Source organism: Aquila chrysaetos, chromosome 16 (assembly GCF_900496995.4).
Source record: "Aquila chrysaetos chrysaetos chromosome 16, bAquChr1.4, whole genome shotgun sequence".
Classification (NCBI taxonomy): Eukaryota; Metazoa; Chordata; class Aves; order Accipitriformes; family Accipitridae; genus Aquila; species Aquila chrysaetos.
The window spans coordinates 21,001,024-21,015,482 of NC_044019.1; the positions used below are offsets into that span (position 1 = coordinate 21,001,024).

The 14,459-nt window shown below is 44.5% G+C and overlaps 2 protein-coding genes across 10 annotated transcripts in view; both read right to left on the reverse strand.

The window, feature by feature from the left end:
• Nucleotides 1-2,188, reverse strand: part of KIAA1549L (KIAA1549 like) — a 144,512-nt gene extending 142,324 nt beyond the window's left edge. For 3 of the 5 annotated variants that reach the window (XM_041129250.1, XM_041129249.1, XM_030039385.2), the window contains exon 1: nt 1,638-2,187. In XM_041129250.1, coding sequence (XP_040985184.1) covers nt 1,638-1,818 — 181 coding nt within the window. In that variant the 5' untranslated portion in view covers nt 1,819-2,187. Of the gene's footprint in view, nt 1-1,637 lie in introns of all 5 variants that reach the window. The other 2 variants (XM_041129248.1, XM_041129247.1) reach the window with 1 other exon arrangement.
• Nucleotides 2,189-6,759: 4,571 nt separating this feature from the next.
• The window catches only part of HIPK3 (homeodomain interacting protein kinase 3), a 114,949-nt gene continuing 107,249 nt past the window's right edge, over nt 6,760-14,459 (reverse strand). For all 5 annotated transcript variants that reach the window (XM_041129072.1, XM_041129073.1, XM_041129074.1 and 2 more), the window contains 3 exons: nt 12,875-13,110; nt 12,472-12,599; nt 6,760-10,810 (listed from right to left, as the gene is read on the reverse strand). In XM_041129072.1, the coding sequence (XP_040985006.1) occupies nt 10,334-10,810; nt 12,472-12,599; nt 12,875-13,110 (841 nt within the window). In that variant the 3' untranslated portion in view covers nt 6,760-10,333. The remainder of the gene's footprint in view (nt 10,811-12,471; nt 12,600-12,874; nt 13,111-14,459) is intronic.

Genomic DNA, 14,459 nt, shown 5'->3' on the forward strand with positions numbered 1-14,459 from the left:
ACTTGCAATTTCAGCTGTAATGCTCAAAGCTATTAACTACAACAGATTACGTTAAGCACCTTAACGTAACTACCCGATTGTCTAAAATTCCCGGGTAATGCCTATCGGTGACAGTATTTTCCACTGTGTGTGCTATGCATACTATCATTACCTACTTTGGCTTGACACTATTGTAGCTTCTCACGTCTTTTTTTTCAAGCTGTAGGCCATGAGATACCTACAGATATGTTTTTTAACTCTATTGGACTTCCTCACTTAAAAGTGAGATAATGGCTGTGTCATAAAGACATACAGACCGCAGAGGAAGAAACAGAATATTGATACTTTTCATTCTGTTCTTGAATCTAGCGATCGAGTGTGAAGAGGTGTCTTGTTGCATCGTCAGAAATACCTCAGCTTTTAAAATTCAGCTCGGAGAGGCTGGCTACCTCCGAGTGAAGATACCTTTCGTAATTCAGATGTGGCGCGAGAGTTCACGTGAAATCCAGACTGAATTGACAAGCACAGGTAAACAGTTAGCCATTCTTCTGACCACAGGTCAATTTATCTTATAGAGATAAATCAAACCGCAGTATTTACACGTTCAGAACAAGTAATGAAGTATGAGGCACTGTTCCACCAACCTACAACCTGCAAATGAGAAACCTTATTATATTATGGCCATAAAACTGACATCGATTACATCTGATTACTGTACAGTCATGTTAAGAGCTTTGAAATGTGGATCTGCAGCCTTACTCCTTTCTTAAATCCATGGGATTAATCTAGCCCCGTATCAATTTTAGCCTCTTTCAATTATTTCAGCACAGCCTTAGAATTATATTTGGCGTCTGTATCTGGCACATACAACAACTACGAGCAACAGTCATCATTTCTGCATCGAGGTCACTGAGCGTACGGACTGCTGTAAGAACTCGGGAGAGCGCAGAATACTGCCTGACTCAAAAAGTCAAGGGAAATAGGAAAAACGTAACCCAGAAATCGCTGGAGCGCTCGGCTGCATTTGCGATGTAGCGCTCCGATCTCGGCAGAGCTTGCCCTCTCCTAACCCCTCCTCATCCTCCCCTCCTCCCCGCCACACACGAACAGATCCACTAGAAGCGATCCTCCGCTTTAACAAAAGCCTCCGCCCGTCCCTCTTTCTCCGCAAGAAACAAGACCTAACCCAGCCGGGCCCGTCCCACGGGGAAAGCCGTTATCCGTGCGTTAGCCGGGAAGCCCCGGGGGGACGATTGCAGCGCAGGCTGCCTACGGGGAAAAGGCAGAAACCCCCAGCACCCCCTCCGCACGGCCGAGCCTCTGTGCAAAGAGCGGGCAAAAAAGGCTGCGGGAGACAAGGAGGAAGAGCCGGGCTTCCTTCCCCACTGGCAGCGTTCCGCCTCTGCCATCTCTCGCCTTTGGAAGCCCGGCTGGGCCGCGGGGGAGCCCCTCTGCCGTTGCAGCAGGTGAGGCTGTTCCGCGGGCGGCGGCGGAACTTCCGCGCAGGGGAGCCCGACACCCCCCCCCCCCCCGCAGGGCCGCCCTTTCCACGCGAACGCCGCTTTCTCCGCGGGCAGGGCGGCGACAGCGGCGGCGACAGCGGCGACAGCGGCGCTCCCCGCCCGCCCCCCCCCCCCCCCCCGCGCCTCGCTCCTTACCCGGCTCGGCCCGGGCGCTCGGCAGGAGGGCGACGATCACCCCCAGCAGCACGACGGCCCCGGCCAGGCCCGCTCCGCCGGCCGCCGGCGGGGCGCTGCGCGGGGGAGCGGGGCCGGGCGCTCCGCCGGGCCCCGCGGGTCGCGCCCCGCTCCGCCCGCCGCCCGCCGCCCGCCGCCACATCCCCGCGCCTCGCACGGCCCCCGCCGCGCCTCAGCGGGCAGCGCTGCCCATCGCCCCGCCGCGCCGGGCTCTAGAGCAGCGGCTGTGCAGGCAGGAGGAGGCGGCGGCGGAGGCGGAGGAGGAGGAGCGGGGGGCACCGCATGCTGCCGCCGGTTCTCGCCCGCCCGCCGCCGGAGGACGCGCTGCCGGTGGTCCCCTCGGCGCCGGCGCGGCCCCTCCGGCTCCGGCGCGGAGAGCGCCGCGGAAGGCGGCTTCGGCGACAAAGGGCTTCGCGTCGCCGCCAGTCCCGGCTCCCCCCCCCCCCCCCCCGCTCCCCGCCCTCCGAGCGCGGGGAGGCGGGGAGCGGAGGCGGCGCTGCCGGGGGCCGCGGGGACCCCCCTCCGCCGCCCCGCGGGGCGCCCGGCCCCCGCCCGCTCCGCCCCGGCGGAGCCGGCGCCCGGCGCTGCCCGGGGCGGCGGGGAGGGAAGAGGCGCGGGCGGGCGGGCAGGGCGCTGGCCGGCGCGGCTGGCGGGCGCGGTCAGCTGGGGGAGGCGGGCGGGGAAGCCGGCGGCCTCTGTGCCTTCGAGGGCACGTCGAAGGCAGCGGCGGATCTTCTCGGCCCCGGAGCCCTCCCTCGCTCGGCTTTTGGAGCGGGAGTGCCCGGCGCTACCTTTTAGGCGTAAAGTGAGCCGCGCCCGCTCACAGCGGTCCTGCGACCTGGCAGGACTGAAAGTCCTCCCCTGCTCACCTTGGGAGCCATTTCTTGCCAGCTGCTGTACCCGTGAGGCTCCGGGCCGGGGCATCTCCAAAGGCGGCCCTCATTATCCGAGGTGCCAGCGAGCACCTCTTCTGGCGAAGCAGCCCGAGCCGTGCCGCGGCGCGGAGCACCGCCGCCAGCGCTGCTGCAAGCGCAGAAAGCAGCTGCGAGAACAGAGAAACCGGAGCGTACCGCAGGGGTTCACCAAATTGGCAGCTACCTCCTCAGCCACCCGGTGTGTAAACACGGCGAAGGTCTTCTCCTGCCACCCCTCTCCCGCGCTCGCTCGCTCCCTCCCTGCCCGTGGCCGCGCTCAGACCTCCGGCCTGAAGGACGGAGGTTTCCCTCTGCGATGCTTAAAGGCGCATCGGGAGACCAGCCGGCCCATAAAACGTACTATGGACGGCTGAGGAGGTGAGCCCCAGCCAGAGGCACAAGCTGCCTCGCTCACAGTCGGACCAAACGTCACGGCAATTCATTCAGTGTTTTCCCCAATTTGTCTTTTCAGCAGAGGTAATGCGAATTCTTCATTCTAATACCACCTCTTTCCTGGCGCTGCGTCCTCCAGTCTAGTTCCCAGATCACGTCTGCGGGCAACAGACGGCGATGCTGGGAGAAGGAGCAAGACGAAGCGGGGCTCGGGGCAGGATGGTGCTCCAGCACCCCGAGAGCCGATTCTGAAAGGGTGCAGCGCCGCTGGCATGCGGGAAGGCTGCCCCGGCCTCCCAGCAATTCCAGCGGAAAGGAAGACGTCGTCTTTCTGATAAATTCCTAGAAGTCAGGGTCGAGGTAGAGCAAGCCTCAGCATGGACTAGCCACAGCTTGACAGCCTGCTGCCCAGCTAGTCACAGCATCCCCGGAGTCACGACGACCCACGATTATGTATTTATCTGACTAGTTTAGCACGCTCCAAATGTCACCAATACAATTACTCGGCCACTAATACGTCCCATTTGTGCCGTTTCACTCACTTCTTCCTCAAATCACTAATTCATTCTGTGCAGAATTAGCTTTCACATGATGACTACTAATGACTATCCACAGAGAAAAGATGGCAGTTGTATGATTATTATAGTAAAATGGATAGCTTACTCATCACTCCAGTTTATTTAGGGCCAACGTATTTAGTGCAGGGCCCTCTGGTGGTACCTTCTATCACCTTGAGGGAGTCCTGTGTAAAACCCATTCCATCATTTTCATAGTTTTCTAGGTTTTGTCACAACACAATCTTTGTAATAGGTCCATCAATAAGTTAATTTTGACAGCACTTTTTCCCAATCTAGCTCTGAACCATTACAGTCTTCTTTTAATTTTCCATTATACGGCATATGTGTGTGTGTGTGCGCGTGCGTATATTACGTATAAAATACAAATATTTTTTTCTGAGCAGATTTAGCCGTTATTCCAAAGGATTTTAAAAATGCACATTTTCCAGAATGATGGCTGGATAAGATCTCTTACAGCTAGTGAAAAAATCACTGAAGTTTTACCAAGTAACTGTAGTTAACTACTTCCTAAACTTACCTTTCCCAATCCTATTTGTTTTCATTGTCCAGAAAGGTAATTTCAACCTCTGGGGGGTATCTGTGCATCCATACTTGGTGCCGAGATTTGCTTTCCTACATACGTGTTCTCCTAGAGTGTGCACGTGCTCTGTATACTTGATTAGCAGGTACTTTTTTTTGCAAGCAGCACGTGTATGTTGCCCACGGATCCCCTTCCCTGGTTACACATCTGGAACAGGGAGATGAAGTGCATGTGCCTCTAAGCTGGGTTCCTCTCGGCTGTGGAATCCTTAATGCTAGAAAGTAGTCCATATTCTAGAAGAGATGTCTCATTATGGGTAACGAATCAAGATGCTCCATGCCAGTGAAGATCTATCTACTCTAGCTGGCTGAGGAGATGTACGAGCATTTCTCCGTAGGACCAGTAGGTCTCTTGCTGGGGAAGAGTACCGCAATCATTTTGAGTCTTGCTTGTCTTTACGAAGGAACCCATAGATGAGAATCTCACCCACAGAAGAGACGAGACCAGTGGCCATGCAGCGACTACTCCGTGAAGCAGGCGGCAGGCCACGGTCTCCGTCTTTGCAACAGAACAGTGGGCATTTTTCATTTTGATGAATAGACAGGCCAAGTTTATGAACACCTCACTCCACAAATACAGCCACAGAATGGAGTCCAGTCTCCAGCCACCTCTACCAACAGGGTGTAGATGCTCCTAACCCGCTACTTCAGGATATAAGAAGAATCCATTCCAATGTGTGTTTTAGCCTCTCAGCATGAAGCTTCATCGTTCTAACAAAGAATACTCAGTGCTGTTCCCCAAGACAGGGGCAGCTAGAATCATCTGAATCTGCTTAGCGCACATATCCACCTCTCCCAAGAGAGAAAATGCACCTGCTTACAGGTGAAAGGTAGGAAGATATGATTGACATCAACCACCGTCAAACCTTATCCATGATTTAACATGCCTGCCTGCACAGCAGGACATCAGACTGACCGTTTCAGTCACCACGTCATTCAGGGTGGGAAAAGAGGCAGGAAGGGCTACAGCATTCCTCTGGCGTTCCCCAGAGCTCTGCACCGCACAGGACACGCATGCCGAACATTATAGGCCTATAAGGAGGTTACAGCTCCTTAAGCGGGGAGCGGTAGTATTTCACAACCCTACCGAAACTTTGACTCACGCTGCCTCAATTCATTACGGGAGCCAAAGTTCACAGTACGCGTGAGTTGCAGTGATTAATGTGAATCTACCATGGTCGTCCGGACCGTACTGCTTTGTGAGTGACACCAAACAGTAGCGTCTCTGTTGCCTCCCAGAGAGCGATCATCTCTCCAGCTGAAAACTTAAGCTAATTCATTGAGAAAACACAGCATCATCCTGAACCCGTTTGTCCCGCTACAGATCCGTAGCACGTGACAGCTCCGTTGACTCTGAAAGCTTTTCCTTGAATGAATCTGCTACCGTAACTGCAGTGTAAGTTTGTCCTTTGCATTTAGCGACAGGGGAAATACCAAATTTTAAACCAGTGTTAGTCATCCTAAAGGCAGCTGAGAGGAAGATTACTTACTCCTAATTGTCTGCCCTAGTCCTATCCTTCCGCAGGATGGGAGAGAGCACAGGGGACAGTTGGACATTATTACTAATAGAAAGCAAGAATGGAAAGGACTTCACAGCCAGCGTATTCCCTCGGAAAGGCTCAGGCTGCCTTTCCTTGTTTGTTAGATGTTGCCAAAAGCGAGAGTGTAAAATACACCAAGGCGATGGCCCTATTTGCTATGGGAAATGTGGGATATAGATACCAATGTCAACACGCATTTAAGTCAACAATACGTGAGTCTAACTGTAAAGAATGAAAAGGAAGCAGCTTTCATAGCAACAGAGGTGTCTGTAGAATTTGGACAGATGCATTTTCATGTAGCCTAAGGTACAGTGCTGCAGGAAAAGCTTTGCAGACAGCATGACCAACCTGCATTGAAGAGCGAGCAGCTGTAGAAGATCAGTAACGGCAGCACCTCGTGTTTAGCAAAGCAAAGCTTTCTGTCCGTTCTGAAATATTTTGGTATCAAAAATATATTGCACTGCCATTTCAGTCTTTTACACTTCATTTCTAACAGCACCTTAAATGCGGCGTTAGGCACAGAAACCCTGCTACTTCATAAACACGCGTACCCAATAGCCTGCTTCGCGACAGCTTCCAAGCCACTAGACTTCAGCAAGCGCTGTAACCCCACGGCAGAATGAGCCCATTTGGCTGACAACAGCACCGGCAGATGCACCTTCCACGGACGTCTGGTCCGCACCAGGCTGGCCATCTGGAGCCACTGACCGCGTGGGGCCATCTGCGGCAGCGGGAGCACCTTCCTGCTGGCCAAGCAGCAGTTGCCACAGGCTTGGTACGAACTTCGGCAGCGCTGATGTCTCTGCTGGTATCTGGGCCAGATAACCTTTTTCTAAGGTTGCAAAAGTGGGACATCCAGAACAAGGAACCTTCGAGGTTTGGCTACGCGAAAGGCAGAATCTCAAGATCCTCCCAAGCAAACCTTGAAAGTTAATAAAAGTTAAAATTTCAGAAAGAAGAGAAGCTTAGTCAGATTATTGTATCAGAACTTTGGGGCCCTCCCTGTGAATTTTCGTCACTTTTGCCTTAAGCCAGCTTTGATGCAACGCAGCAAAAAAATGAAAGCCACCAAAAGTCATCTGCTGCAATATATATTTTAATTCAAAGTGAATCTCGACAGTAATACACCATAAATTCTTATTTTGACACTCACCAAAATAGTCACCTGGAAAACCCGCTTTTTGTGACAAAGTACAGAAGGCTTGGTCACATTTAAATCACTGAGAACTAGAAAGAAATACTATCGCAAACTGTAAGAGACATTACATCCATAAAAAATTTTCCCAGTCCTCATATTGTAATATTGCACAGTGCAATTGCTACATGGCGAACTAGTGTAGCATAGAAATCCAAAGCAAAAAAAAGCCACAAGTCTACAAATTGTTAAACAGTAACAGTTCAAACTTATAAATCAAGTCTCTATCACTGGGTATTTCTAGAACAAGTCTTCCTACAGCTTGCAGTGTGATTTAACTTTTACTTAACACAAACCAAGTTAATTAGCAGTAAAAACAGAAAATTTAAAAATTAAAACCAAGAAAGTTAATACAGTAGCATATTTGACCAATAAAACACCCTGAAGTAAAGTTAAAAACTGAACACAAGAAATTCATATAAAATCTTGCAAATTAAAGTAATATGCAGATATGCAATTCCGTAGTCATGCAGTGTTTTATTTAAAAAAGGCATTAAAACGGTAACGTGTATAAATGCTTCTCAGAGGATGACTTTTTCCACAGAAAAGGTCCTCGCCCTGAAAGCTTTTTTTTTTTTCCTGCAGATGGGCCCCGGACACTTGCAGTGACAAGAGTCCGTTCTCTCCGGGTGTATTGCAGGATGGGGGAAAAAGTCACCCGGTATATTGAATTTAAGCTGTGGCAGGATCTCAAATATTTCGTTCTTTGAAATGCAGACATTTCTAAAATTACAATACATAGAAAGAGCAGCAGATCTAATTCGGGGCGCATTTACAGCAACTTTTTCCTGCATACGATAGGATACTGTTGTGATATACAGATAATTGTGTCAATTTAACAAGCACGTTAGCTTAAAACCTTAAGCACAGTAAAAAGAAAGTACAGTAAATACATTAGACCAATGAAGATCCCCATGGCCCCAGAAAAAAAGATGCAGTATTTTTTTTGTTATCACGATACAAAATTCATCTACTCCATTTGCATTGGTGATTCTTGGTGTGTCCATTGCCTGCAATGGAGTAAGCACCAAAAAAACATCGCTTCCCAACACAAGGGAGTGAACACAAAACTATCTGCTGGACCATATAGCACAAGTTTGAAGTGGTAAGGTGGATATCCAATTTGAGCATTTTCTTGACTCCCTATATTTAGGCTTTATATATGTGTTGATAAGATTTCAAATTCATCAGGATACTCCTAGTTTCTAATGTATACTTTATATACACACACTTGTACAAAATGCATAGAGTTGATTACTAAAAACACTGAAACTTCCGGGAAAAGTTAGGTTTCTTAATTTTCAGTGTGATTAAAAATGTACTGCTGGTATTTTTATTATTTTTTTATGATCTAATACTGTTTATTTTAGTTATTACTTAAAAAATAAATCAAATGTAGGCACATTTATTTCATTCAGACATTCATTAAATAAAACACTGCTTGTGTTAGTGGAGTAAAGAAAAAGATTACCAGTTATTAGCTTATTGACAGAGTTAAACTCAAATGCTTTGCACTCTTATTCCAGTCAACATTGCAAGGATTGTATTCCAGATTTTGTTTTAAAAAAAAGTTAAGTCAAGCCTGCAAGATGCAGCTTCTTAAGTGTCTACACAATGCCAATATGAAAACATAAAAAAAATTAAGTTACATCAATACATCCACTTATATGCAGTGATGAGCTCAAAGTTAATGGAGATAAAATACTGATGCAAATAACACACACCAAAAAAACATATGCAATCATCTTCCATCATTTACAGTATAGTAGTTACGACACTTCAAACATGAAAACAAAATTAAAAAAAAAAAAAAAAGAAAAAACACAAACAAAAAAACACCCAAACCCAAAACCCGGCTTCTATTTCATGTAATTAGACTTGTACAGAAATTAGAAGGCTAAGAAAGAACTAGTTAATCACCTAATTTCACAGCTATCTGAAGTGGCAATCATTATATAGCAGCTTATCTATGATACATTCAAGATAAATGATACAATTTATTACTTGCCCATAAGCTAAAACACAGCCTCAGCTTAATACCTTCTGTAAACCCCATCTCTACACTACAGTATACTTGAGGTCTATGAAAAAGTAGCTACCTTGTATAGGAAATGGATGATTAAGTCTTTGGTGCTGCAAAAGCAACTTCATTTGAACAAAACAAAAAACGAAAAGACACACTTCCTAAGGAAAAAAAAAAAAAAAATGCAAAAAGCATGTAATTTACGTCCCTGACGGAATGTATTAAATAAGCAAACACCCGCAACAGGCTAAAACAAATACTATAATGTAAAAAGACTAAAATCTCTCCCATGCATAAATGTAAGATTGCACACAAAGAACTCACATCTTTTCAAGCTTCAATAGTAAATACTCTGCTACTAGTTATTAAATACTGCACGGTTTGCTCAAGCTAAGATGAAACCACATCATGGATCAATGAGCACTTGGCTTTTTCTTTCATTAGCTAGTCAGTCATGCCTACCGCACCTCTAAACATTTTATTATATCCAATTAGACAAACACTTTTAAAATAAACTACTTGGGTTGTACTGCAGTTCCATTTACCTGTATGAAATACTGTGTTGTGTGTCACTACTCAATAGCTACTGAATCAACTTTTCTTAAGCACTACGAAAGTCTTGTCTTGAAGCTAGATCATTCTGGGGGAAAAAAAGACAGCAAAATTCGGCTACAGCAAAACATGCTGCCTTCTCGATAAGGAAAACACACCCAATACTAAAATCATACCACACAAAACCCAAAATGAGCATTACGCTATCAAAAAATCAGCAGATCTGAATTTTTAAGTGCTGCAGTCCTCAACATTTATATATAAGTAATAACATTAACAACCTCAAATATTTAAGGCACTATGTGTGGGAACAGTTTACAATGCAGCTGAGATTATTAGGACAACAACATTTAAGAGCAATGTTTAGGCTTTTTTTTTTTTTGCCCATGCAAAAGACACATGCAATGTGAAGAACAACAGCTCAACTTTTAGATAAGTGACTCAACATTTAAACACCAAGATACGCAATACAAACAAGTTACTTCTACACTGTACTGCTGACACATGTGCATCTGTTGCTCTAGTTCTGTACACTGAATGGCTTCCCAAATGTAGACGTGTCTTGCACTAGTTAGAAGGCAATTTTATAAAAAATAGCAGGAGCAAAACCAGATTTCTGCTCCCATAAGTCACCTGTCTAAAGTTACTATATAAGAAGATAACATGACCAAAGACAAGTTATACCAAATGTGCAAAACACATTAAAAGTGAGTTTGTTTTTTTTTTTTTTTAAAGCTCAGAGTTTAAATTGCACCCAAGTCTACATGATTCAAAAAAATAATTTTCCTGTTGTGCCATGGCTAATATTTAATAAATACCATGTTTCTTCTTAAATCAAACTTCTGTATCATTGAGCTTCCTCAATATACTGTATTTGAGTTCTCACATAAATGGATACTGGCTGAGTTTTGTTGGACTCAATGGAAATCCTGTGTAAGCAGGTGATGCTGCAATGTACGAATGCGGTGGGAAAATTGGTTTGTATTGAGTCTGATGAATGGTTGGGGAAGGTAAGAGACGGGGATTTATGCCAACTGGAACTTGGTGTACTATACCACTGGGATGAGATATATTGTACGTTGGATGTTGTAACAAGGGTCTTGAGGTACACGGCGAGGCAAGGAGGTGGGCAACAGGCGCAGCAGTACTAAGGGGTGCCGACGACGGGTATGGAAGAATAGCAGGCTGTCCTCCAAGGTGGGTACTTCCAGAGAGATGCGCGTGCACGGTAGTGTGATTCGGACTTCCTTGCGGAAGGGAGAAAGCGTGACCGGCAACGCCGGCTGGGATGTAAGCCTGCTGCCTCCAATGAGCGTAGTTTCCGTTCCATTCCTGCGGCCCAGATCCAAAGTGCTGAACCTGTCCACACAGAGAAACGGGCAGGTCTTAACATTTAATATCCAGTATAAGGAGAGTTTGAAAAATGGAATAATGCACTAAAACTAGTCAACTTAAAAATCAAGAGAAATATAGAGACAGGAATAATTAAATGCTTAAACAAACAAAAAAAATATTAGCCGTTTAGATAGTAGCACAGACAGGAAATCTGACAATAAGAGATGGTAAACAGAACACAAAGTTATTTTAATGCTCTTGCAAAAAAAAAAAAAAAAAAAAAAAAAAGATAAAATGCCATGCTGGGCTGTTTTAACAGAAATACCATGTATCACATGAGCAAGGTGCTTATTCCACTCTACTCAGCACTGGCTTGGCATCAATTGGAAGTGCTGCATTCAGTTTGGGCACCATAATGAGGCACAAAGAGGACAAATAGGAGAGAAATTTTAGAGGAGAGCAGAAAAAATAATAAACGGATTGAAAATATCTGAGACAACTAGGCAAACAGAAGTCTAGGGCTATGATCACAGGAAGATGTGGCAATTATTGACAGTTATAAAGAGAAAGACTAAAAATCAGTTACTCCTATTAAATGATGCAGGCTTCAAACTACATAGGGCATCTACCAAACAAAGAAGGAAGGATCAGCATAAATTTCTGTAATGAAAATAACATTCTATACTTTCTGCCAAGAGGCTGAGGAGCTGCAGTCACTGAAGAGATTAAAAATTAATACTATGCTGATCATATTAAGGTTTGCTTAGAATTAATTAAACCAATCCTTCCGCATAATCATGCAGAAGGGGAGATGGTGTCACCCACCCAAATGTTTCTTTCAATCTAAACTATTCAAGTCATTATTGGTAAATCCTCTTATCTACATATAGCAAGCTTGCATTTAGTATTTAACTTACAATTTAATATTCACAGTTAGTTACTCTGCAAGACTTATACAAACAGGTACTGCTCTTACATCAAATGTACCTCCAGATATCTAACCAAAAGCTCAGTGCAGCTACAGCTCAAAATTAATTAATTAAAAGGGGCTTAAACTTGATGTCACGTGTCAACTTCAGTTCTCAGCCACAGTAGACACATTTACTATGTTGTTGGGTAACGATAAAAGTAGCTTTTAAATTAACTTTGAGTATCTTCCAACATTGGATTGAACTACAATCAAAGCCTCTTCCGGCCCAGCTTCACTACCTGGCAGCAAAGGTAAGAAACAGTTGGGTTTGCTAAGCTCTATCCCATCTCTGGGTACTCAAACTACAGGCACTTTCACGCACACTACCAACAGAACAAGACTGAAATATAGCCCCAGATTTTAACTGCATACTACGAGCATTTTAGCATCTGGATGTAGGAGAAAAAATATGCCAACATATTTTTCATTTTGTCTCATGCTTTGATTTTGTGCAGGCATTGATAATTTTCCCAGTATGGCTCTTCTATCATTTTTGAAAATAAAGTCATCTGCTTTAAGAAAATGACCAAAAGTGAAAGATACTTATGACTTGCCCAGTAAGTCGAAATCCATTTTTCAAGATTTGAACACTTCTGCAATCAAGCTGTTGAAAACCTGCAGTTGCCATTTACAGCAATTGAAATTGTGAGCATTCAGCATGTTTGGAACCTCAAAACAGAAAAAATACTTCTTAGATGTGTGTAAGCACACATACCTGACTGAAGTTTGTATGTTGCTGATGGAATGCTGATGTCAGTTTTTGCTGACGGTTTCCTACAATAGAAGACTGGTTTATTCTTCCCAGGACAGACCGCCCCTTTTTCAGTGGCTGGCACGTAGCATCTTCCAAGATACAAATGAACAATGTTATGTTTTTGTTGTCACTATTGTCTTCTAACAAAAGTTAGACAAAAGTTTCATTTGCTTCAGCATACAGGGAGAAATAATAAAATAATACACTAATTAAAGTCTTAAAAACCAACACAATTTAGAAGTGTTACATTACAGATTAGCCGATACATGAGTAGGTCAAAATCTTCGTATGTATGGCTGTTGAATAGATATTCAAATTTCTATTCTTATCTACTGGTATAGAAAGAAAAAAACACCTAACTTACCTGTATTCACCATCTGTTCATCAAGATGTAACCTGTTTTCAAGTCTCATTGGTGGTACCACTACTGTGCAAACAGCTGATTTGGTTTCAGGATTAACTGATGCTCTTGCTTCCTTATTTTTATTGGTATTAGCTACAAAGCCTTCTTCCGCAAATGGGCTGTCATGTCCTGAAGAGTCTGAAGTTGGAGAACCATCCACCGTATCACATCCACTTTCCTGTTCGTCATCTGACATACTATCAAAAAATAAAAGTATTGCATTGAAACAAATACATTTTTGTAATACAGATGCATTTTATTAAAATGCCATATAAAATTTATGGAAGTGAAACCACTCAAAGGTGTATAAAATGTTATATTTTAATTATTCAAGCACAGACATTCAGATGGCAGTTCAATATTCAAACTCATTCTACCCATAAATTGGAAGGTTCAGACAAAGGAGGTAACTTCTACTTAAAGACTTAGATGTGTAACCCAACTTGCACTCACTTTTAAATTTATTTTTTAAATAATCTTGTACTTATAATCCACCTGAAATTCAGATTTTTACACCAAATAAAGGGTCGAAGAAGATTACTTTGTTTCTTCCTGAACCAAAACATAAAGATCTCCTGATGGTTACTACCCTAGCAAAAGAGAACATACTCATCTAATAATTTCCTTCTAGAAATCAGCCACATCCCAGAGCCTGCAAAAAGCCATCCCTGGGACCTGTGAGAGACAGCGTGGGATAGAGAGCACCAAGGAAGCAACCTGCACAGTGGCAGGCAGCTCCCTCTCGTCTGCATACCAACCACCGGCAGCTACACTAGACCTTATCTACTGAAAAATTAGGTCTCTCTGAAGCTCCTCCGGAGAGCACTGCCTGACTGTAACTGATAGATTCTTTTAAACAGATTTAGATTAAGGAGACAAACACTACCCGCTATTTACACGGCGACTATTTTGGCACTGGTGGTCTGTGAAATCCATGCTGGTCAAGTGGTGCACACTCATTCATTCAACCACTGCTTTTACCAAAGCAGCTGGAAGGGGAAAGAGGTGGAGAAACCAACTCGTAATAGCCTTTGCTAACACTCATGGAAGCTCCGTGCTTGTATCAGAAGAAGAAAGGGCTGAGAAGATGGTAAATGCCAGCTGCCAGAAGCGAGACCACAGTCTAATCAGCAGAACCAGAACCAAACACCTTTTAGGCAGCAAGTAGTAAACAAACTGGGAAAGGAAACTAGTTTATGATGAGGTATATTGCCAGAAAAGATATTAATCTCATTTATGTATTATTTATTACACAAGCAAAAGGTACATCACAGACCCACCACTAACAACAACAACAAAAGAAATTTAACTAGTCCTCAGCTGGGACTGTGCCAGGTATGGATTATATAGACAGCAAGAGACATCCTTCACTTAACGCAGCTAAAATGAATGGTACGGGGTGATGAATAAGTAAGTGTAGATGCTAACAAAGTTCCCGGATAGAAAGGATAGGCATGAGAATTAAGAATTTCTATAAACTAGACAAAACATGAAAACCCCAGTTTGTATTAAAAATTGGTGGAATACATGCTTAACTTAAAACATG